General features: G+C 45.4%; 1 protein-coding gene across 1 annotated transcript; it reads right to left on the reverse strand.

The window, feature by feature from the left end:
- Positions 1-790: 790 nt before the first annotated feature.
- vasna (vasorin a) lies at positions 791-5,740 on the reverse strand. Its single transcript, XM_064961800.1, has 4 exons — positions 5,522-5,740; positions 4,644-5,203; positions 4,200-4,427; positions 791-4,078 (listed from the first exon to the last, which is right to left on the reverse strand). The coding sequence occupies exons 1-4, from the start codon at positions 5,736-5,738 to the stop codon at positions 2,903-2,905; spliced, it is 2,181 nt and encodes a 726-aa protein (XP_064817872.1). The 5' UTR covers positions 5,739-5,740; the 3' UTR covers positions 791-2,902.
- Positions 5,741-25,358: the final 19,618 nt, after the last annotated feature.

Genomic DNA, 25,358 nt, shown 5'->3' on the forward strand with positions numbered 1-25,358 from the left:
AGAGAGACAGGCAGAGAGAGAGACAGAGAGACAGGTAGAGAGAGAGACAGGCAGAGAGAGACAGACAGGCAGAGAGAGAGAGACAGGCAGAGAGAGAGAGACAGGCAGAGCGAGAGACAGATAGGCAGAGAGAGACAGACAGGCATAGAGAGAGACAGACAGGCAGAGAGAGAGACACAGGCAGAGCGAGAGACAGAGAGGGATCAAGAAAAGAAAATCAACAAAAATGAGAGAAAGAAAACAGAAAAAGAAATTGAATGGTGACACATTTGTACTTCCCATTCTCCAAGACAGGAAACAAAGATAAATATATCAGAACGGCGTGATTTTCATTCCGTATGAACTTTTCATAGTCTAGTTGGCTGCAGGCAAGCAAAACAGGCCCGAAAACACGGCCAAGAACCTCGTTGACCGAGACAAAGGGAGGGGTGAAGGAAACAAAGAGAGAGAGAGAAAAAAAAGGAAAGAGAATGAGAGAAAGAAAATAGAATAAAGAGAAAAGGAGAGAAGAGACAGAGGGGAATAGGGAGAGAGAGAATAACAGTCAGAGAGAGAGAGAGAGAGAGAGACAGAGACAGAGAGGGGAATAGGGGGAGAGAGAGAATAACAGAGTCAGAGAGAGAGAGAGGGGAATAGGGAGGGAGAGAGAATAACAGAGTCAGAGAGAGAGAGAGAGAGAGAGAGAGAGAGAGAGAGGGGAATAGGGAGAGAGAGAGAATAACAGTCAGAGAGAGAGAGAGAGAGACAGAGGGGAATAGGGAGGGAGAGAGAATAACAGAGTCAGAGGGAGGGAGAGAGAATAACAGAGTCAGAGAGAGAGAGCCAGAGAGAGAGAAGCAGAGAGACAAAAACAGACAAAGAAAGAGAAAAATAGAAAGAGAGAGAATAAAACAATAAAAGGATACTGGGGATCTCATTGGTTAACTGCAGCCATATCTTCAAAACGCCACAGTCAGTAGCAAGTCAAGGAAATGACTGGTTTCCACTCCTTCGACACATATAGTAAATTGCTCTCGAAGTCTTTGAACTCTCGTGCTTTATTCGGCATGTGTGTGTGCCACTTTAATGGCTCAGGGTTTGCGGTGACCGAGCTTGGAGGACAGTTTTGGAGCTTGAGCGTTCAAAAAGAGACTAGGTTTGTGTCCCCAAATGGCACCCTATTCTCTAAAGTACACTACTTCTGACCAGGACCCATGGTAGGGGTGTGCAGTAGTGTGCTATGTAGAGAATAGGGTGTCATTTGGGACAAGGATTGGTGTTTCTGGAGCTAACCATGTCCTTATGTATCTTTGGCAGGCTATTGTAGTTGGCAGACAGTTTTAGACAGTAAAGAAGAAGAGTGTGGGAGTTTAGAGTTTAGATTCTGTGCTGTTTCTGACACTTCTTATTCACATTTACTTGGTGAACAATTTTTCCATGATCAAAATGTGAAGCGTTTTGGGTTGGGGTAAATTGAATCTAAATTCAGTCAGTTCAGGTGAATTGGAATGACCTATTTAACAAAGGAAAACTCATCTTTAAAAGTAAATGAACCCTTTCAATTCTAAACTTTCTGAATTGAAATTAAATGGACCCCAACCCTTTGCCGTGTCGAGGGAACAGCACAATTCAATACAGCATCAACATTTCTGACGACAACAAGACAGGAGAAACAGCATGACAGCAACAGAGAAATCCACAATAAAAAAATACATACAAAACACATTACAAAAAACATCATATGAAACCCGCTCGACAACAACCTTCAAATAGCATCCATCACAGCTACTGACCACGCCACTAAGGACAGAGGCTACGTCCCAAGTGACACCCCATTCCCTGTAGAGTGCACTACTTTTGACCAGAGCACTAGTCTTTTCTAGTTTTTTTCACTACTAGCACTGACTTGACCGATACCTTCTTTATTGGGGAAAAACGTACTCACTACGACTGTGATACGTGGTTGTCCCACCTAGTTAAGATGAACGCACCAACTGTAAGTCCCTCTGGATAACAGCGTCTGCTAAATGACTCAAATGTCAACATTTAAAGGGTCAAAAGTAACACACTTAAAGGGAATAGGGTCTCCTTGTCTTTTCTCTCCATTTAGTCCACATGCCTTTCACAGCAAGTTGATCAACCCTGTTGGGGGTTGATAATACCAGTTCGTTGGGGGGGGGGGGGTAGCAGGATGAAAGGAAGTCTGACCGGTGGTAATGTCGTCTAAAACTGTATTCGGTCCGTGGTACCATCGCTACAGAATCAGCATTTCACTACCTTAGGTTAAGTCTCTGGGAAGGGTTGTAATGTTGCAGAGAGTTTCTCTTCTCTTCAGTGCAAGTTCTCCCAGGGGGCAGGTGGGGAGGGGTGCCTCGTTCATTTCCGGAAGTGCTGAACAGTCTACAGAGCACACACACACCTGTGTCTCTATCTCTACCTCCGCACCCCACCTCTACTCCTCCCAACCTTGACTCTGTGCCTTCCCCATACCTCCACAAGCCCTGCTCTCCCAATCTCCTGATCCAGCAAAAGGATTGCAACTCATTCAATGCAGCTCTTTTCAAAACATCAACATTTCAAAAATAAAAGCATCATTATTACAGCATATCATGTCAATGCAAGAAGGCACTTCCGTTTTCAGTCCGATTATAAGATAGACCCTTTTGGCATGGTGATTGCACTTTAGGTTTCAATACTTGTTACATTTCTATCAACTTGAACTCTGCTGGATGAGCTAAAACACCCCCCTTTCACTGCCTCGTAATGGTAAAGTCCTCCCATCCACTTAGAGATAACGGGGCGTAGCGTTACCCTCTTACAGGGGTAGTTACTTCTGTTCCATTTCATAGCTCTGAATGTCATTGAGTACATTGAGTGTCATTGAGAAATATTAAGAAATCCATGAAGACAACAGACTGAGTTTCTAGAAATACGATGGCTTCAAGGATGCCACATTATTATTCGATGGACAGGGCCCCTGTCCCTTCATGAGGGGGGCCTCATATTCTAAACTACCATTTTGTGGAAGGGGATGTGACGATCCGCCATTTTGTGGCTGGGTCGGGATGGAGGTGTGACAGGGGGCGATATCCGCTCCCTTGTGGGGTAGGGTGCCCCCGTTCTCCACGCCGTTCTCCAGGCAAGCCTTAAGGCCCTCCAGTTCCATTGGTCCCATCTCACCCCCTTCCAGCGCCATGTGAGCCCGTCTCCTCCGGAGGAACAGAACCAGGATGGCCACCACCGCCACCCCCGTGACCAGGGCGAGAGCAGCCAAGGCTGGGATGAGGGTGTAGGTGAGCTGGCTCTGATCATCCACCTGGGGCTCCAAGGATGAAGCTTGGGGACCTCCCTCGGTACGAGCCTCCATACAAGACCCTCCCTCGGTAGGGCTACCTCCACCGCCTCCACCCCCGTTCACCCTCTCTGCCAGGGGGCTGGCGCACACCGAGTAGGTACAGTTGGGCCGCAGCCCTCGGAGGGTGTATTCTGGGTACGAGGCGGGGACGCTGAGGGACATGGGGCGCCGGTCGGGCCCTGAGAGGTTCCGGTAGGTCAGCTTAATCCCGCGGATGTGCGGCCTCGTCTCGAGGAACTGGTGCAGGTCGAGGAGGATGGACGTGGAGGTCACCTGACGGGAACTGATGTCATTGGGATCAGAGGTTACAATGGGGGCAACCATGGTTGCCAAAACATCGGGGGCGGAGGTTTGGAGAGGTGGCTGGTTGTGGTTAGACGACTCCAGGTTCTCGCAGTACAAGCCCATAGTTCCGCGGGGACAGAGACATCCAAGCTGTCCCAGAGGATCGAAGCGGCACGTACCCCCATTGAGGCAGATGTTCGGCGGGCAGATGTGGCCCTCATCCCTGAAAGCGGTAGTCGGAGAAGCTGGAGGAGGGGGACGACTCTCAATGTCTGTCTCCGTTGAGGATGGTTCATCACTAGGGAATGGCGGAGGTGGGGGGATGGCGTTGGTATGTGTGTTTCCAGGGGATGTAGTCGGAATGGGGGGTGCAGAAGTACTCCCCTCCCCTAGGGCATTCGTCATGACAGTGGTCGTAGGTGGACAGCCAAAATCTTGATGGTCCAGCTCCGCCAGCACCTTCAAATCAAATCAAACTTTATTTGTATCCCATTTCATACAAGCCAGCAACTAAATGTGTTTCACAGGAAAATAAATAAAATATATTTAGTATTAGATTTACAAAATATTAAGACAATACCTTGCCAGCATTCACTGGTGGGAAGTGGCACCTTGTCTCCTCTGTGCGTCCCATATCCACATTCTTCTCTTTCAGCCAGCCAGGGAACCAGGCCAGAGGACAGAGACAGTTGAAGGGATTCTCGGCCGCTGTGAGGTGCCCCAGCCTGGGGAAGAGCTGGAGGAAACCCTGGGGCAAGCCCTGGAGGTTCAGCCCACTGAGATCCAGCTCCTGGAGACCCACCAGGCTCTGGAAAAGAAGAAGAAAAAGAAGAATACTTTATTGTCCAATGTTCACAAATGATCCCAACCCCACTAAAAGACATACACACAGAGGCAGTTTGGTTAGGTTGGACCAGAGGCTTGACTTAGTAAATCCCATGGAGCAGCTTCAGGGACTAAGCCATGTGTTATTGACACATCAATTACAGGAATATTTGACACATTTTTAAGAAAATGTATTTACCTGGAAGTCCTCGTTCCGGAGCTCCCCAATGGGGTTTGCAGCCAGGCTGAGCTTGATAAGCCCCCGGGTGGCCTTCAATGCTTTAGGCATCCCCTCCAGCTGGTTCTGGGACACATCAAGGTCCTGGAGGTTCCCCAGGGAGGCCATCAGATCTGAGTCCAGGGTGGTGAGCCCCAACGCAGCCACTTTGAGCGACTCGAGGTGGGGGGTCTGGAGGTCTTGTGGACCCAGCGTCGGGAGAGAGTTGAAGCTGAGATCAAGGAGGAGAAGCCTGGGCAGACGGAGCATTGGGAGACCGGTCAACTGGTTCCCCTGGAGCTTCAGTTCCAGAAGATCCTCCAGAACCTCGAAGGCCTCCGATTGGATGCTCTTGATGCGGTTGCCGTGGAGATACAGCCTCTCGAGTTGCACCAATCCGGAGAAGCTATCCTTGGCGATGTGGGTAATGTAGTTTGCGGACAAATCGAGATTCCTCAGCGAAGATAGCGTTTCAAAGACCCCATCCGGGACCTCCGTGAGTTTGTTCTGGGACAGGTCCAGCATCTCCAGTTCCCCCAGGCCTAAAGAAGAAGAAGACGAAGATTGCTTTATATTCCAATGCATACGGATTTACAATGGAAAAACTTGTGTTCTACTTCATTCCAAACCCTCGAAAGACACACATACAGAGGTTGGAAAGGTTTGAGCAGAGGGTAGCAGTTCAGGGGTCAAGTGCCTTGCTCAAGGGCACAACAGCAGGAAATGGCATCCAGGACACTGATCCAGCAACACTCCATTTGCCGGCCCACTCCTGAACAAATATTTTCCTGTCACACATGAGATTAGAACTGGAAACCTTCCGGTTGCTGATCCACTCCTCTAACCTCGACGCTTCCTACCTGTGAAGTCATCCTGGGCTAAAGTGTTGATGCCGTTCTGGAAGACGTAGAGATGTTTCACAGAGGAAGGGAGGTCGCGGGGGACGACGGTGGAACGACGCTGGATGCAGAAGATGGAACCCTGGGCCTGACAAGAGCAATCCTCTGGACAGTCACTGGAGAGGACAGAGGAAGAGGAGGAGAGGAGGAGGAGGAGGGGGAGGAGGAAGGGCGCCATAGTGGTGGGTGGAATCTGAAACACAAAGAAAAAGAGAGATGTTAGTGTTGATTGGTTGAGACTTTTCTGGGAAGGAAAATTTGTCATATTTTCAGAGTAACGAATCAGCAGCGGTCAAAAACCTGGATAAGATAAAATCATTTATTTCTGAGCATAAATTTCACACGTCCAAGTCTATTGGCTGTTTAATGAGGTCAGAGTCGGATTATTCTTATCCTTAAATTTCAGTATGCACGCACAAACACACAATCCAAGCCATCAAAAAACCTCCCAATCCACCACAGGAAAGAAATCCCCCATTGTTGACTTCCCTCATGACATCAGAGAACACAACAAGTAGAGTCAAACACAGTAACACAGAAACAGACCCCAGTCTCCCTCCCTATTCCCCTCAACCAGAGCATACAACCATGACCCCATAGAGACTGCAACATCACTATGATGAAACCCTGCCCAGTCACACACACAGCCCTTTCATAGTGGCTACATTCACTGTCTGCTTGGTGAGCACACACACAGTGGGCCTGAGTCCTGAGCGAGGTCCTGTCTTGGCCCACCCACAGTCACTCCGTCCTGGGGTGATTGAGAAGCACGTCTAGCCTGTCCCCAGTGTTTATGGCATTGGTGTGTGTGTGTGTGTGTTTATGGCAGTGTCTCCAGCCCATGAAAACCGCCCTGGCGCTAAACGACTGGACACCCACGAAAACATGGCTACTGCATACAAACACAAACTATGGCTTTGTGAGAGTGTATTGGAGTGTGTATCACACACACAGACACACACACAGATGTATACATACACTCCCAAACCTGCAGACACAGACACAGACACACAGACACACTTCTTCATACAAACAGAGAGAGAGAGAGAGAGAGAGAGAGAAAGAGAGAAGAGAGAGAGAGAGAGAGAGAGAGAGAGAGAGAGAGAGAGAGAGAGAGAGAGAGAGAGAGAGAGAGATACACCCTAAGCATCAGCTACAGTTACATACATGTATTGACAGTGTATGGACATATTAAAGCCTATCTCTTCTAGACCTTTAGGGGGTAAAGCCTCTGATCGAGGATCAGCTTACTTTCCACGAGTCTTGACCATAACCATTAGGGGGAAATGGAAATTTGACCTAAGATCAGTGTCTAAGAGGCGACTCGATTTTACAGTGATCTCACTCTGTAGGCCCATATACAGTAACACCTCATGGGGCCCGTAGGCCTAGGGCTGTCCAGTGAGATGCCTGAGGGGAAAAGGAGGGTGCATGAAATGGGGTTTGAGGTGGTTCAATTTAAAATGTGTGTGTGTGTGTGTGTGTGTGTGTGTGTGTGTGCGCGCAACTGTTTGTGTGTGCGCAAGTGTTTGTGTGTGCCAGAAGCTAGCAGTTAGCTGTAGCAACAGTCTCAACGGGACGATATACTCTGTGATTCACCTCAGTGAAGAAGATAAACCACGTAGTCACTGACCTCTACCTCTTCTACACCTTCTCATGACCTCTACCTCTTCTACTCCTTCTCATAATCTCTACCTCTTCTACACCTTCTCATAATCTCTACCTCTTCTACTCTTTCTCATAATCTCTACCTCTTCTACACCTTCTCATAATCTCTACCTCTTTTACAACTTCTCATAATCTCTACCTCTTCTACAACTTCTCATAATCTCTACCTCTTCTACTCCTTCTCATAATCTCTACCTCTTCTACACATTCTCATAATCTCTACCTCTTCTACTCCTTCTCATAATCTCTACCTCTTCTACACATTCTCATAATCTCTACCTCTTCTACACATTCTCATAATCTCTACCTCTTCTACACATTCTCATAATCTCTACCTCTTCTACACCTTCTCATAATCTCTACCTCTTCTACACCTTCTCATAATCTCTACCTCTTCTACACCTTCTCATAATCTCTACCTCTTCTACACCTTCTCATAATCTCTACCTCTTCTACTCCTTCTCATAATCTCTACCTCTTCTACACATTCTCATAATCTCTACCTCTTCTACACCTTCTCATAATCTCTACCTCTTCTACACCTTCTCATAATCTCTACCTCTTCTACACCTTCTCATAATCTCTACCACTTCTACACCTTCTCATGACCTCTACCTCTTCTACACCTTCTCATGACCTCTACCTCTTCTACACCTTCTCATGACCTCTACCTCTTCTATACCTTCTCATAATCTCTACCTCTCCTATACCTTCTCATAATCTCTACCTCTTCTATATCTTCTCATAATCTCTACCTCTTCTACACCTTCTCATAACCTCTATCACTTCTACACCTTCTCATGACCTCTATCACTTCTACACCTTCTCATGACCTCTACCTCTTCTACACCTTCTCATAATCTCTACCTCTTCTATACCTTCTCATAATCTCTACCACTTCTACACCTTCTCATAATCTCTACCTCTTCTACACCTTCTCAAGACCTCTACCTCTTCTATACCTTCTCATAATCTCTACCTCTTCTACACCTTCTCATAATCTCTACCTCTTCTACACCTTCTCATAATCTCTACCACTTCTACACCTTCTCATGATCTCTACCTCTTCTACACCTTCTCAAGACCTCTACCTCTTCTATACCTTCTCATAATCTCTACCTCTTCTACACCTTCTCATAATCTCTACCACTTCTACACCTTCTCATGATCTCTACCTCTTCTACACCTTCTCATGACCTCCACCTCTTCTATACCTTCTCATGACCTCTACCTCTTCTACACCTTCTCATGATCTCTCCTCCCTCCCTCTCCTCTGTTTCTTTCTCACACTATCAATCACATACCCATATATTTATTATCTTTTGTCTTCTTCTCACAGTCTTTTAGTTTGGTATTATAGCAGGGTAAGGTTGAAACTCATAGGCCTATCAGTTCCAGGGAAAAGGTCCATTTCCTGAAGAAAAGGGTTTAATAAGAAGTGAATTTCAAGGTAGAGTATCTCAGTGAGACGTGCCCTCAGTCGGGTCAGGGAACACTTTGAGAGTAATTGGCGAGGCAAAAGTCCCCCTTATCTCAACTGGGAGAGACTAGAGGTTTTACAGCAAACAACAAGGCTACCTACAGTGCATATCTCTGTTCGGCAAAGATAAGACTGATAAATTAAAGGTTGTTGCTATTTTAGATACAGGGGTGGAATCAATTTTCCTTGGTTGTGTTTCAGCTCTACAGTGACCTTGAGTTACTTTATAGTAGCCTACTGTCAGCAAGAACGCACTACAAGTACACAAGTAGTTTACATGCACATGCAAACACACACAAAAGCATGACCATACATTCTAAATATTGCTCTCTCTCTCTCTCCTTCTGTTCCTCCCACTCTCACTGCCTTGGTCTTTCTCAGTGAACCCTGCACTACTCTCTTCCCCCTTCTCCCTCCCTCCTTCTCTGCATCCCTCACTCCTGCCCTCTGCATTGCATAGCTCCTGAGGTTGGAAGTTGGATAGAAACCCGAGACGTTTCATTAAAGTGGAGAAGTGAAGGGGCCAACCTCCGGCCTCCAGCCCTCCTTTACCTCCCTCCTCACCCCCCCTTTTCCTCATAACAGGAGAGATCAGTGCCTGATCCGGCAGGCGCGGCTGGAATTTGCAATAACCCCCCCAAAAATCCATCTTGATCAAGGAGAGAGGGAGAGAGAGACAGAGACAGAGACAGAGACAGACAGAGACAGAGAGAGAGAGAGACAGAGACACACACACACAGAGGAGAGAGAGAGAGAGAGAGAGAGAGAGAGAGAGAGAGACAGAGAGACAGAGAGACAGAGAGACAGAGAGACAGAGAGACAGAGAGACAGAGAGAGAGACACACACAGAGAGAGAGAGAGAGAGAGAGAGACAGAGAGACAGAGAGAGAGAGAGAGAGAGACAGAGAGAGAAGAGAGGGAGAGATGTTGTTTTTTGTTAATTCTCTCTTTTGTTTACTTCACTTGCTTTCAATGTAAACATGTGTTTCCCATGCCAATAAAGCCCCTTTGAAGTGAATTAAGAGAGAGAGAGCAAGGTCTCTAAGGGACTACAAAGGTGAAGGGGGAGATTAGAGGCAGGGATGGCTGAGGGGCAACAGAGTTTTGCATATTAGTCTTTCCTCTATACACCTGCCTCTGCCATATCCCTCACGGCACAATGCCTCTCCCCCCATGTGACCTACTTTTTGTGTGTTTGGACTGACAGGTACAGTATGTGCAACTGATAGATGCACACACACACATACATTTAAAACATTAACATGCAGTGTGTGTGTACATAGTGTTTTGTCTGTCATTTTTGGTTTTACATCAGACACCAGTAAGACTAGCTGTTGCCATTGGCGTCGGCTAATAGGGATTCTAATCAAATCTAAATCTCTCTCAACCTGATACAACAAGCCTTGTGAGTTACTTCTTAGTAGTAGTTACTTCTTAGTAGTTACTTTTTAGTTACTTCATAGTACTAGTTACTTCTCAGTAGCCAACTCTAGGCTCTTCCTGCTTTCTCAGTCAGTCAATCAGTCAGCTATTCATTGTAACGTTTGTTGTTGTTGTCAAAGTCAAAACTAAATAGAGCTATGTCATTCATTAGGGCTGCTTTCAGTCGGTTGGTTGTTGTTGCCATGGAAACCAAAAGCAGATGTCACTCACAACGTCATCAGGCGCATACCTGAGGGTTAATGGTAAAGAGGGCACGACAGGGTAATGTGTGACATCACATTACACACACACACACGTAACACAAAGCCTGCCATGTCACTCTGTCAAGTCAGTCACAAGGAAATGACCTTCCCCTAACATTCACTGTAGCTAATCTAGCTATTATCATACCCATTATACTCACTAAACCCTGTATTGTAGAACACACACACACACACACACTACTCTTCTAGAATGAAATAATTATTTTATGATATGGTATTCAGACAAGGCACAGTGCACCTTTGTTTAAAAGCTTTTTCTAGGACCCGAAAGGCACACTGAGCCTGCATCCAAAATGGCACCCTATTCCTTATATAGTGCACTACATTTGACAAGAGCCTTAAGGACCCTGGTCAAAAGTAGTCCAAAATAGTGCACTAAATAGGGAATAGGGTGGTATTTAGGACACAACCACAGGCCTATTAGGAATCCGGAACTCTGTATTTATCCAGCTGATAGAACTGTAACTGCAGTAGGTAGGTAAGCTGCTCTGGGTCTTTAAAGGGTAACGGCCTCAGAGCAGTTTGAACTTGGCAGGTAGCCGAATGACTGACAGATTGAAGAGAGAGAGAGAGAAGAAAAAGAAAGAGAGCGGCTTAATAAATAAAGACAGAAAGAGGGAGATGATGAAGAAAGAGAGAGAAATTAGAACAAGAGAGAGAGAGAGGGGGGGGGGAGAAAGAAAGAGAGGAGTGTATGAAAGGAAATGAGTCATCACAGTTTATGTTTCTCACTCATCAAGTTCCACAGGACGTTGGGCCCCTCTTTTGACAGTTCTGCCTTTTAATAATAGTTAAGGTGATGACAACGTTAATGATAACTAGCAGATGCAGCAGTGCACATGCAGTCTACACAAGACAGGAAGTCTACAATGTAACAATACAAACAACTATTTTACAGAGAATACCATCTGGATCAGCAGACCTAAATTGGCTTGATCAAAATGCTCAATTAAATTCTAAATGTGTTGCTGAAATATCTCTCCTCTCTCTCGTTGCACATCAGGATATTGTGTCTGAACCACCCTTTATGCCAGGAGTTTTTTTCTCGTCAGGTCACATGGCCAGGGAATACTCTGGGTCCTAGTTATGACAGACAGACTCCAAATCCCATCCATCTGTAGCCCTACGTCTGAAATTAGGTTTGATATTACTTCTGAGGAAAAGGATATAGCTAGAAAATGATTTGGCTTCAATTGCAAAGCCTCAGAATGAGAGTCCAAATGAAAGCGGGGGCGGACAGAGGGAGGGAGAGCTGAAAGGACGGAGGGATGGAGGGATGAAAGGACGGAGGGATGGATGGATGAAAGGACAGAGGGATGGAGGGATGGAAGGACGGAGGGATGGAGGGATGAAAGGACAGAGGGATGGAGGGATGAAAGGACAGAGGGATGGAGGGATGAAAGGACAGAGGGATGGAGGGATGGAAAGGCGGAGGGATGGAGGGATGGAAGGACGGAGGGATGGAGAGATGGAGGGATGGAAGGACGGAGGGATGTAGAGATGAAAGGACAGAGGGATGGAGAGATGAAAGGACAGAGGGATGGAGGGATGGAGGGATGAAAGGACGGAGGGATGGAGAGATGAAAGGACAGAAGGGATGGAGGGATGGAGGGATGGAGAGATGGAGGGATGGAGAGATGGAGAGATGAAAGGACAGAGGGATGGAGAGATGAAAGGACGGAGGGATGGAGAGATGAAAGGACGGAGGGATGGAGGGATGAAAGGACAGATGGATGGAGGGATGAAAGGACAGAGGGATGGAGGGATGGAGAGATGAAAGGACGGAGGGATGGAGAGATGAAAGGACAGAGGGATGGAGGGATGGAGAGATGGAGGGATGGAGGGATGGAGGGATGAAAGGACAGAGGGATGGAGAGATGAAAGGACAGAGGGATGGAGAGATGAAAGGACAGAGGGATGGAGGGATGGAGAGGGATGGAGAGATGAAAGGATGGAGGGATGGAGAGATGAAAGGACAGAGGGATGGAGAGATGAAAGGACAGAGGGATGGAGAGATGAAAGGACAGAGGGATGGAGGGATGGAGAGATGAAAGGACGGAGGGATGGAGAGATGGAGAGATGAAAGGACAGAGGGATGGAGAGATGAAAGGACAGAGGGATGGAGGGATGGAGAGATGGAGGGATGGGGGGAAAGAATGAGTCTTACAACTCTATTGTCTCATCTCTGGAAAAAACACTTCTCCTTTTATGTCACATATCGTCCCACTCCTTTCTTTCTTTCATTCTCTCCTTCATTTGTTTGATTTCCTGTTTCAATGGGATCACTTCTGAACCACAAAGCCCTGGACAATGGTTTGCCATTAAACACATTTGTTTCATAGACAGAGACTAACTGAACACTGGCCGCTCTTACCACATTGAGAAGTTGTACTGTACGTTATGAAGTGATGAAAAACTAAACCTGTGTTGAAATGGCATTTTATCTATTTTATATTCACTATGGAATGTTTCTATCTTGGAAGGCACTTTGTGTCTTCCTTTCTCTTCCCTGTGTGTCTTCTCTCATTATTTGTAGAGATTGGTATCTACAGAACGGAAAACACTGTTATTCCCTTGAAATAGAGCAGGACCCTCTCACATGCCCTGGTACGTGCGCACGCACACACTACCACAGATGGATTTTATTACCCACAGTGCATTGGGGGCCATCTCTCACTGTGACAACATCGCACTATAAACTTTTGTCCCCCAGATTGGAGAGAGGAGGAGAGAGATAGAGAGAGAGATAGACAGAGAGATAAAGATACAAAAATACCAATTGTCTGGTATATACAGAGTAAATCAATTCCATTCATACAAACCCCAGTGTGTAAACAAAGCAAACTATACTCAGACCACATTTTTTTATTTTACCTTTATTTAGCTAGGTAAGTCCGTTAAGAACAAATTCTTATTTTCAATGACGGCCTAGGAACAGTGGGTTAACTGCCTTGTTCAGGGGCAGAACGACAGATTTTTACCTTACATTTACATTTACATTTAAGTCATTTAGCAGACGCTCTTATCCAGAGCGACTTACAAATTTTACCTTGTCAGCTCGGAGAATCGATCTTGCAACCTTTCAGTCACTAGTCCAACGCTCTAACCACTAGGTTACCTGCAGCCCCTACATGACAAAGGCCAGACAGACAATATGCACAGCCCCTTCTCTTTATCCCTCTCTTTCATGTTGGTAAATAATCAAAGTCAGGACCTGCATGTATGGCCAGATGGGCTCTGCCGGCCTGGGTTAAACTGAAGCTGTAAAACTACAGGGATCACTCTTCCCTTCTGTTTAACCAGGCTTGAGGTCTGTTAATACAGTACATACAATGTCTTAATCCATCCCCAAAGTCATTACACTTCTGAAAGAGGTGGCCCTTATTTTCAGATTTACCATCCAGACCTCTTTGTCTCTTATTTCTTTTCTTTCCCTCTTATCTTTTTCCAAAATCACAAGGGAGTACCAGCACATACCAAATATGACCACTTGACATAAAAGGGCCGGCTTATTTTTTAGGTGAGGGAGGCATGGAGGGAGGGAGGTAAAGGATGGTAATAAATAACATGTCTGAAGGTGTGTTGATGGAGGGATTTCTGTTCTTTCATGGCCTCAAAAAGGGGGATGACAGTGATTTAAGACTGGTTAATACTAGAGGTCGACCGATTAATCGGAATGGCCGATTAATTGGGGCCGATTTCAAGTTTTCATAACAATCGGAAATCGTTATTTTTGGACACCGATTTGGCCGATTTTTATTATTATATATTTTTTTACACCTTTATTTAACTAGGCAAGTCAGTTAAGAACACTTTCTTATTTTCAATGACGGCCTAGGAACGGTGGGGTAACTGCCTTGTTGAGGGGCAGAACGACAGAATTTTACCTTGTCAGCTCAGGGATTCGTTTTCGCAACCTTCCGGTTACTAGTCCAACGCTCTAACCACCTGCCTTACATTGCACTCCATGAGGAGACTGCGTGGCAGGCTGACTACCTGTTACGAGAGGGCAGCAAGAAGCCAAGGCAAGTTGCCAGCTAGCATTAAACTTAGAAAAAACAATCAATCTTGATGACATTACTAGTTTATCTAGCGTGTCCTGCGTTGCATATAATCGATGAGGGGCCTGTTCATTTCTCATCAAATCACAGCCTACTTCGCCAAACGGGTGATGATTTAGCACCGTCGTTGCACCAAACCTAACCATAAACATCAATGCCTTTCTTTAAAATCAATACATAAGTATATATTTTAAACCTGCATATTTAGTTAATATTGCCTGCTAACATGAATTTCTTATAATTAGGGAAATTGTGTCACTTCTCTTCCATTCTGTGTAAGCAGAGTCAGGGTATATGCAACAGTTTGGGCCGCCTGGCTCGTTGCTAACTGTGTGAAGACCATTTATTCCTAACAAAGACGTTAATTAATTTGCCAGAATTGTACTTAATTATGACATAACATTGAAGGTTGTACAATGTAACAGCAATAGTTAGACTTAGGGATGCCACCCTTTGGATAAAATATGGAACGGTTCCGTATTTCACTGAAAGAATAAACGCGTTGTTTTCGAAATGATAGCTTCGAAAACTAACTCCGGAGATTAGGCTGGCAATACTATAGTGCCTATAAGAACATCCAATAGTCAAAGGTTAATGAAATAAAAATGGTATAGAGAGAAATAGTCCTATAATTCCTATAATAACTACAACCCAAGACTTCTCACCTGGGAATATTGAAGACTCATGTTAAAAGGAACCACCAGCTTTCATATGTTCTCATGTTCTGAGCAAGGAACTGAAACGTTAGCTTTCTGACATGGCACATATTGCACTTTTACTTTCTTCTCCAACACTTTGTTTTTGCATTATTTAAACCAAATTGAACATGTTTCATTATTTATTTGAGGCTAAATTGATTTTATTGATGTATTATATTAAGTTAAAATAAGTGTTCATTCAGTATTGTTGTAATTGTCATTATTACAAATAAATACATTTTTTTTTTTTTTAATTGGACGATTAATCGGTACCGGCTTTTTTCGTCCTCCAATAATCGGTATCAGCGTTGAAAAATCATATTTGGTCGACCTCTAGTTAATACTTGGTCTATCTGTAGACAATTAGAATGCGACAAGTGTCGCTGGTCAAAACAACATTTAATTTATACTCAGGTGGACTGTCTGTAGACCGTTGCTGCGACCGTTTCCGTTGTCGTGGTTACCTGTCTGAGACTGTGCACAAGTTCTTCAATTCTCCGGTAGAATGCCCTGCTTTTATTTCGTTACACTCACAACCGTAAGCTATTTTCTGTAATTAGCTTGCCATTAACTTGTAAATAATGACCTTGTTGTGAGTTTATTTCCCTGTAATAATGAATAAAAACATGCTAAATTTAAGATGGTGTCAGCTATGATATGGTCATTATTTAAACAGGCTACCCAGCAAGCTAACAAGCTACAAACAAACCAAGATACTTTAAGTTGCCTGGCTTGCTAGATGGACATATACATTTTGGACCAGCAGGCTGCTGATGTCTTGCAGCCTGTCGTTTTTTGTGTTTCTACTTTTCTGTAACGACAAGCTTGATTTTGGACGACAATAGAACGTTCATGATGTCACCGCGACAACTGTCGATAGACCAACTGTAAACCAACCTTGATCCTGTTACCAATGTTCCCTTAAGGCTTTAGGCAGTACAAACGGTTCAACAAATCAGAACTGGTTACCAGGACTTAAACTCTACAACTTGACATAGCAATGCCGTTGTCAACGGAACCCACAATTAGATACTGTATAAGAGCATGTAGAGAAGGAATGGCTTGACAGTAACGTTTCATGCTGAGGGCCTGAGCAGCTGGGATCGGTTTAGTGCTACAGCAGGTTCTTGACCCCGCTATTCATGCAGGCACACATGGCAGCACACACACACTAATATCCCTCAAAAAACACAATGCAGCAAACATTGTAAAGTCCAGAATACTCTCGACCCTTGCTAAGCTTTCCACAAATTCTCCATCCAATCAATCCATCTACACATTCCACACACAACTTACGACCATAACAACACCATTACCCCTCGTCATCCTCCGATCGACACACTTCACTGGAAACCTAACCCACCAAAACAAGCCTTGTAAGTCGCGGTGCGACACACTCCCAAGAGCCTGTTTCAGACACACACACACGCTCATACGCACACACACACTCCCAAGAGCCTGTTTCCTGGGGTAGAGTTTCAGTCCCTCTACTAAACTGTTGCTGTTCGGGGTCTATAGGAGAAGAAAGGGGGAAGAAAGAGGGAAGAAAGAGAGATATCGAGGGACACACCACCTTACACGGGTTACACCTGAGTTACACCTGGATCGGGTTGCTGTGTCTCTCACCTGGGGAGGGAGGGAGGGAGGGAGGGAGGGAGGGAGGGAGGGAGGGAGGGAGGGAGGGAGGGAGGGAGGGAGGGAGGGAGGGAGGGAGGGAGGGAGGGGGAGGGAGGGAGGGAGGGAGGGAGGGAGAAATCTGATCTTGTGAAAACAGAGTTTGTAAAATGGTGGTTTGACTCTGGAACCTAATGGTTGTGGCTGAAACCAGAAGCTGTAACCATGGTTTTGTGTATTTGATGGGTTAAACTTTGGGTGAATTAGTTAAAAAATATATATAAATATATATGTTTTTATTGTCACATACGTGTACACCAGGTAGGTGTAGTGAAATGTTATATTTTTTAAACACTACTGCTTTAACGCACCGCTATACAGAGTGCATTCTGGAAACTTCTTATGAAGGAAACAATGAGTAAACAGGAAGGAGTGGAATATCAATCCGAGATCTCCACTTGAAAAACTGGAACTTTCTCCTGTGGTTTGCAATATGTGCTTGTCTGCTGGCTGCCGTGTGTGTTGCACAGTGTTTAGGTGCGTGGTGTGTTGCACAGTGTTTAGGTGCGTGGTGTGTTGCACAGTGTTTAGGTGCGTGGTGTGTTGCACAGTGTTTAGGTGCGTGGTGTGGTTGAGGTTGGCCCTAACCGGTACCTCTCTGACTGCATATCACTAGTAATGCTGTTCATATTGAAGTATGTCTATGTAAACACAAATCTATGAGTGTACATACACACACACACACACACTTTCCCTCTCTCCGACACACACACACACTCTCATGAACACACAGGCTCTCTCTCACACATACACGCTCTCACTCTGACACATACACACACTTCTTTGTGTGAAGATAAGCATCGACATACAGCTGCCAACACCTTCTCTATGTCACCTGTATTAATAACAGCTGCCATCACCTTCTCTATGTCACCTGCATTAATAACAGCTGCCAACACCTTCTCTATGTCACCTGTATTAATAACAGCTGCCAGCACCTTCTCTATGTCACCTGCATTAATAACAGCTGCCAACACCTTCTCTATGTCACCTGCATTAATAACAGCTACCAGCACCTTCTCTATGTCACCTGCATTAATAACAGCTACCAGCACCTTCTCTATGTCACCTGCATTAATAACAGCTGCCAGCACCTTCTCTATGTCACCTGCATTAATAACAGCTGCCAGCACCTTCTCTATGTCACCTGCATTAATAACAGCTGCCAGCACATTCTCTATGTCACCTGCATTAATAACAGCTGCCAGCACATTCTCTATGTCACCTGCATTAATAACAGCTGCCAGCACCTTCTCTATGTCACCTGCATTAATAACAGCTGCCAGCACCTTCTCTATGTCACCTGAATTAATAACAGCTGCCAGCACCTTCTCTATGTCACCTGCATTAATAACAGCTACCAACACCTTCTCTATGTCACCTGCATTAATAACAGCTGCCAGCACCTTCTCTATGTCACCTGCATTAATAACAGCTGCCAGCACATTCTCTATGTCACCTGCATTAATAACAGCTGACAGTCAGGACCACTGGGCTGGTTTCCTAATTAAACATATCAGAGTTGTGGCTCACTCAAGACCAGAGAGAGACAGAGAGAGAGAGAGACAGAGACAGAGAGACAGAGACAGAGAGAGAGACAGAGACTGAGAGACAGAGAGAGACAGAGACAGAGAGAGAGAGAGAGACAGAGACAGAGAGAAAGAGAGAGACAGACACAGGGCATCCTAGACACATGGTCCGCTCACCAACCAAGACTTCACAAAATGGGACAAACACAAAATTGAGATTCTGCCTGCAGAATTCTGCAAAAATATCCTCCATGTACAACGTAGAACACCAAATAATGCATGCAGAGCAGAATTAGGCCGATACCCACTAATTATCAAAATCCAGAAAAGAGCCGTTAAATTCTACAACCACCTAAAAGGAAGCGATTCCCAAACCTTCCATAACAAAGCCATCACCTACAGAGAGATGAACCTGGAGAAGAGTCCCCTAAGCAAGCTGGTCCTTGGGCTCTGTTCACAAACAGAAACACACCCCACAGAGCCCCAGGACAACAGCACAATTAGACCCAACCAAATCATGAAAAAACAAAAAGATAATTACTTGACACATTGGAAAGAATTAACAAAAAAACAGAGCAAACTAGAATGCTATTTGGCCCTAAACAGAGAGTACACAGTGGCAGAATACCTGACCACTGTGACTGACCCAAACTTAAGGAAAGCTTTGACTATGTACAGACTCAGTGAGCATAGCCTTGCTATTGAGAAAGGCCGCCGTAGGCAGACATGGCTCTCAAGAGAAGACAGGCTATGTGCTCACTGCCCACAAAATGAGGTGGAAACTGAGCTGCACTTCCTAACCTCCTGCCCAATGTATGACCATATTAGAGAGACAAATTTTCCTCAGATTACACAGATCCACAAAGAATTCAAAAACAAATCCAATTTTGATAAACTCCCATATCTACTGGGTGAAATTCCACAGTGTGCCATCAGAGCAGCAATATTTGTGACCTGTTGCCACAAGAAAAGCGCAACCAGTGAAGAACAAACACCATTGTAAATACAACCCATATTTATGCTTATTTATTTTCCCTTGTGTACTTTCACCATTTGTACATTGTTACAACACTGTGTATATATATATATATATAATATATATAATATGACATTGGGAATGTCTTTATTGTTTTGAAACGTCTGTATGTGTAATGTTTACTGTTAATTTTGATTGTTTATTTCACTTTTGTATATTATCTACCTCACTTGCTTTGGCAATGTTAACCCATGTATCCCATGCCAATAAAGCCCCTTAAATTTAATTTAATTGACAGAGAGAGACAGAGAGAGAGAGAGAGAGAGAGAGAGAGAGAGAGAGAGAGAGAGAGAGAGAGAGAGAGAGAGACAGAGAGACAGAGAGAGACAGAGAGGGAGAGACAGAGAGAGAGAGAGACAGAGAGAGAGAGAGACAGAGAGAGACAGAGAGAGAGAGCGACAGAGGGACAGAGACAGAGAGAGAGAGATGCACTCGTATACTGCTTCATACAAACTTATAGGCACATATACACACATGCTCGCCCACACAAGGCTACTCCATACAAACACATGCTTACTCAAAATGTACTCACTCACACACATTTGCCCACACACCCCTAGCCAGACACATGGTCACCATAACAGACAGACGGACAGACAGACGGATAGATGGATGGATGGATGGATGGATGGATGGATGGATGGATGGATGGATGGATAGATAGCACAAAAGCAGGCCGTAGGAAGACATTTCACAACAGCAGGCTGTAGGAAGACATTTCACAACAGCAGGCTGTAGTTATGGCTGTAAATACATGTTGCCTCTGAGCCTTAGGGACAATGACAGTGTCTTGGGGACAATAGAGCATGTGGCATTGGAATGATGACACTCAACTCCGCCCACCGTTTGGAACACTGAAATGTGTTCCATAATTCCCTCTGTTTCATGTACCAGCAGTATACTGGTATAACAGTATCTCAACAATCTCACTTTTTCTGATCACTTTTTAGTCTCTCTCTCTCCACTTCTTTCCCCCCTTCTTTAATGTCTCTCTATTTCTGTAATCTCTCTCCCTCGTTCTGACAGCTCTACCTTGCAGCTCTTTTCTCTCTCTCTCTAATCTGTTATTTTTATTAGCTGTTAAGAGACGGTCTGTCTCACTATATATGCTGTAGGTGAGAACAACATGAAACGTACAGTAATGGCTTCTAGGTGTACTGGAGGGCCAAGCAGAGTCAACATGGTTTGGAAAGAGTTGTGGGGCTTTGAGACTTGAAAAAAGTACACTAGTTAATGTAAAATGTATGTGTGAGACAGCAAGAGAGAGTGAGACAGAGAGCCAGTCAGAGAAAGAACAGAGAGAGACAGAGACAGAGACAGAGAGAGACGGAGAGAGACAGAGAGAGAGACACAGAGATAGAGAAAGAACAGAGAGAAACAGAGAGAGAGAGAGAGATGTCGAGAGAGAGAGAAAGAGAGAGATAAACAGAGACAGACAGACAGACAGACAGACAGACAGACAGACAGACAGACAGAGACAGAGCGAGAGAGACAGACAGAGACAGAGAGAGACAGAGAGAGAAACAGAGAGGGAGAGACAGAGAGAGAAACAGAGAGAGAGAGAGACAGAGAGAGAGACAGAGAGACAGTCAGAGAAAGAACAGAGAGATGTTTACTGTTACTTTTTATTGTTTATTTCACTTTATATATTCACTTTATATATTATCTACCTCACTTGCTTTGGCAATGTTAACACATGTTTCCCATGCCAATAAAGCCCTTGAATTGAATTGAGAGAAAGAGACAGAGAGAGAAATAGAGAGAGAGAGAGACAGAGACCACGGTAAGGAATGTCGAGGATGTCAGCTACTGTAGGAGGAACATGTGCTATACTAGCATGGAGGTGTGCTTCTTGTCACACTCTGGTAGTCTTCCATCACTTCAACACACACGGTCCTGTTCTGCTATAACAAAAGCAGCACTGTTCCCCCCAGGTCTTAGAACAAGGACAAACTTAGTAGCACCCAGTTTATGTCTCTAATATCAGATCACTTACAGAAGTGGAAAAACAAATCCAGTGGAGAAGCTCCTGCTCTTTACTCCAGTTAAATAGAGTAGATGTTTTATCACGTCGTGTCTGGGGCTTGTTGAGGTGGTTGTGATAAACTACATTAGTTTACACAGATATTTAAGACAATGTAAAGACGGTGCTTGGTTTTTATAGAGAAGTCAGATGTGTCTGTACTTGTCTGGAGTCTCGAGATCCTCTCCACACACACACATACAGTATGTACCAGTCTTGAAGAACATTTGGGACGACCTGTTTTTCCTGCTTTTGTTTTTGGAATCTTAAGGAAGAGATTTTAAGACTTATCAAAGATGACTAAAAGCCCTGGGGTGTTTACTCAACACGACACAAAGCTACAACTGCCAAAGAACATATCCATGGTGAATTGGCAATTGCGAATCGTGTCAACACACACACTGCATGAGTGTGTGTTTTTGTGTGTTTTAAACAGACCAAGCCCTATGGCTGTGTCTCACTCTCCACCTCTCTCTCTAACCTGCAGGCCTGTCATATCTTTCAGCAAATAGTGATGAGCCTCTTGAGTCTCTTCCACTTAGCTGCAGGTGTGCCAGGGGGAGAGAAGGGCTCTTCTACAGGCTGCAAACACACACACACACACACACACACAAACACACACGCACATAAGAGAGTATGTCTAGAGAAACAGGAAGAGCAAGGCCCAATCTATCCTCAGTCCTCCTTCTTTTCCAATACCCCTCCTCCTTCCAGGTGCCTGAGTTCCCCCCCAACCGCTACCCTGTGTTATCCCTTTGTGGAACCCAACATAGTGATAGACCTCCCCATGTCTAACTGGAGCTGTAAACAGTAGACACCTCTGAAATTGGGTAGCTGTGTGTATGTATGTATGTATGTATGTATGTATGTATCTGACACACATTAACTCTCCCACACACACACACACACACACACACACACACACACACACACACACACACACACACACACACACACACACACCTGTCATATTAGTTAGCCACACAGACTCCTCGTTAGCACACTGACCTTGTATGTGCCTGTGTCTGACCAATAAGACACATACACTAGACACTAAACTACACACTAAACTACACTACACACACACGGCTGGATCACCTCATCACCCCAGCGTTAAGCCAGTGAGGGGGGTTTTAATGCAGATGCCTGTGGAGATGTAGAAGCATAGAAAAGGGAAGGAAAATGGGGATACTTAGTCAGTTGTACAACTGCATTCAAATTCAATGTGTCTTTCCGCATATGACCTTACCCCTCTGAATCAGAGAGGTTCGGAGGGGGCATTAATCCACGTCATCGGGGCATGGGGAGAAGCTGTTGTTGGTGGGAATTAACTGCCTTGCTTAAGGGCAGAACGGCAGATTTATCCACCTTGCCGGCTCAGGGATTAGAACCAGCAACCTTTCGGTTACTGGCCCAAGGATGGACTGAGAGGAGGGTATTCATCCATTGGTGTGTGTTTGTACATGAGTGTGACTCAGTTAGGTTTTCGTAAGAATAGAGTAAACAAGTGAAAAATGAAAATGTGTGTATTGAGGGAACTGGTGTGTAACTAAGGAGGGAGGATTGTGGAAGGGGAAATGACAGATAATGTGTAGGTTACTGAACCTTTAGTGTTTACTCTCTCACATAACTGTTTACTCAAACTCCTCATGGACCCCTGGAGAGACAGAGAGACAGAGAGCCAGAGAGAGAGAGACAGAGAGACAGAGAGACAGACAGACAGACAGAGAGACAGACAGAGAGACAGACAGAGAGACAGAGAGACAGAGAGCCACACAGAGGGAGAGAGAGAGAGAGAGAGAGAGAGAGAGAGAGAGAGAGAGAGATCTAAGACTGACCATCCGTTCACTCCAGTCTCCTTCACAGTGTTCTGGTAAAGTTTTCTTTTAGTCTAATCAGAACTGTGTTCCTACGTGTTGATTTGGTGGATAAAGCCATTTAGCCAGTGACCTCTGTTTGTTCCCAGAGACAGACACATTCTGGGTGGAAGTTGACAGATCTAAGGGTCAAATTACCCTTAGAGAGAGAGAATGAGGATGGAGAGAGAGAATGAGGGGGGAGAGAGAGAATGAGGAGAGAGAGAATGAGGAGGGAGAGAGAGAGAGAATGAGAATGAGGATGGAGAGAGAGTATGAGGAGGGAGAGAGAGAGAGAATGAGAATGAGGATGGAGAGAGAATGAGGAGGGAGAGAGAGAGAATGAGGAGGGAGAGAGAGAATGAGGAGGGAGAGAGAGAATGAGGAGGGGGGAGAGAGAGAGAATGAGGATGGAGAGAGAGAATGAGGAGGGAGAGAGAGAGAATGAGAATGAGGAAGGAGAGAGAGAGAATGAGGATGGAGAGAGAGAATGAGGAGGGAGAGAGAGAGAATGAGGAGAGAGAGAGAATGAGGAGGGAGAGAGAGAGAATGAGGATGGAGAGAGAGAATGAGGAGGGAGAGAGAGAGAGAATGAGAATGAGGATGGAGAGAGAGAATGAGGAGGGAGAGAGAGAATGAGGAGGGAGAGAGAGAGAATGAGGAGGGAGAGAGAGAATGAGGAGGGAGAGAGATAATGAGGATAAGAGGAATGAGGAGGGAGAGAGAGAATGAGGAGGGAGAGAGAGAGAGAATGAGGAGGGAGAGAGAATGAGGATGAGAGAGAGAGAGAATGAGGATGGAGAGAGAGAATGAGGAGGATGAGAGAGAGAATGAGGAGGAGAGAGAGAGAGAATGAGGAGGGAGAGAGAGAGGAGGAGAGAGAATGAGGAGGGGAGAGAGAATGAGGAGGGAGAGAGAGAGAGAATGAGGATGGAGAGAGAGAATGAGGAGGGATGAGAGGAGAGAAGAGAATGAGGATGGAGAGAGAGAATGAGGAGGGGAGAGAGAGAATGAGGAGGGAGAGAGAGAGAATGAGGAGGGAGAGAGAGAATGAGGAGGGAGAGAGAGAGAATGAGGAGGGAGAGAGAGAGAATGAGGAGGGGGAGAGAGAGAATGAGGAGGGAGAGAGAGAGAATGAGAATGAGAGGGAGAGAGAATGAGGATGGAGAGAGAGAATGAGGAAGGAGAGAGAGAGAATGAGGAGGGAGAGAGATGAGAATGAGGATGAGGGAGAGAGAGAATGAGGAGGAGAGAGAGAATGAGGAGGGAGAGAGAATGAGGAGGGAGAGAGAGAATGAGGAGGGAGAGAGAGATGAATGAGGAGGGGAGAGAGAATGAGAGGGAGAGAGAATGAGGAGGGAGAGAGAGAATGAGGAGGGAGAGAGAGAATGAGGAGGGAGGAGAGAGAATGAGGAGGGGAGAGAGAATGAGGAGGGGAGAGAGAATGAGGAGGGAGGAGAGAGAATGAGGAGGAGAGAGAGAATGAGGAGGAGAGAGAGAGGAGGGAGAGAATGAGGAGGGAGAGAGAGACTGATGAGGGAGAGAGATAATGAGGAGAGATAATGAGGAGGGAGAGAGAGAATGAGGAGGGAGAGAGAGAGAGAATGAGAATGAGGAGGGAGAGAGAGAATGAGGATGGAGAGAGAGAATGAGGAAGGAGAGAGAGAATGAGGAGGGAGAGAGTGAATGAGGAGGGAGAGAGAGAATGAGGAGGGAGAGAGAGAGAATGAGGAGGGGGAGAGAGAGAATGAGGAGGGAGAGAGAATGAGGAGGGAGAGACTGAGGAGGGAGAGACTGAGGAGGGAGAGAGAGACTGAGGAGGGAGAGAGAGAGACTGAGGAGGGAGAGAGAGACTGAGGAGGGAGAGAGAGAGACTGAGGAGGGAGAGAGATAATGAGGAGGGAGAGAGAGAATGAGGAGGGGGAGAGAGAATGAGGAGGGAGAGAGAGAATGAGGAGGGAGAGAGAATGAGGAGGGAGAGAGAGAATGAGGAGGGAGAGAGAGAGAATGAGGAGAGAGAGAGAGAATGAGGAGGGAGAGAGAATGAGGAGGGAGAGAGAGAATGAG

This window comes from Oncorhynchus masou, chromosome 5 (assembly GCF_036934945.1).
Source record: "Oncorhynchus masou masou isolate Uvic2021 chromosome 5, UVic_Omas_1.1, whole genome shotgun sequence".
Taxonomy (NCBI): Eukaryota; Metazoa; Chordata; class Actinopteri; order Salmoniformes; family Salmonidae; genus Oncorhynchus; species Oncorhynchus masou.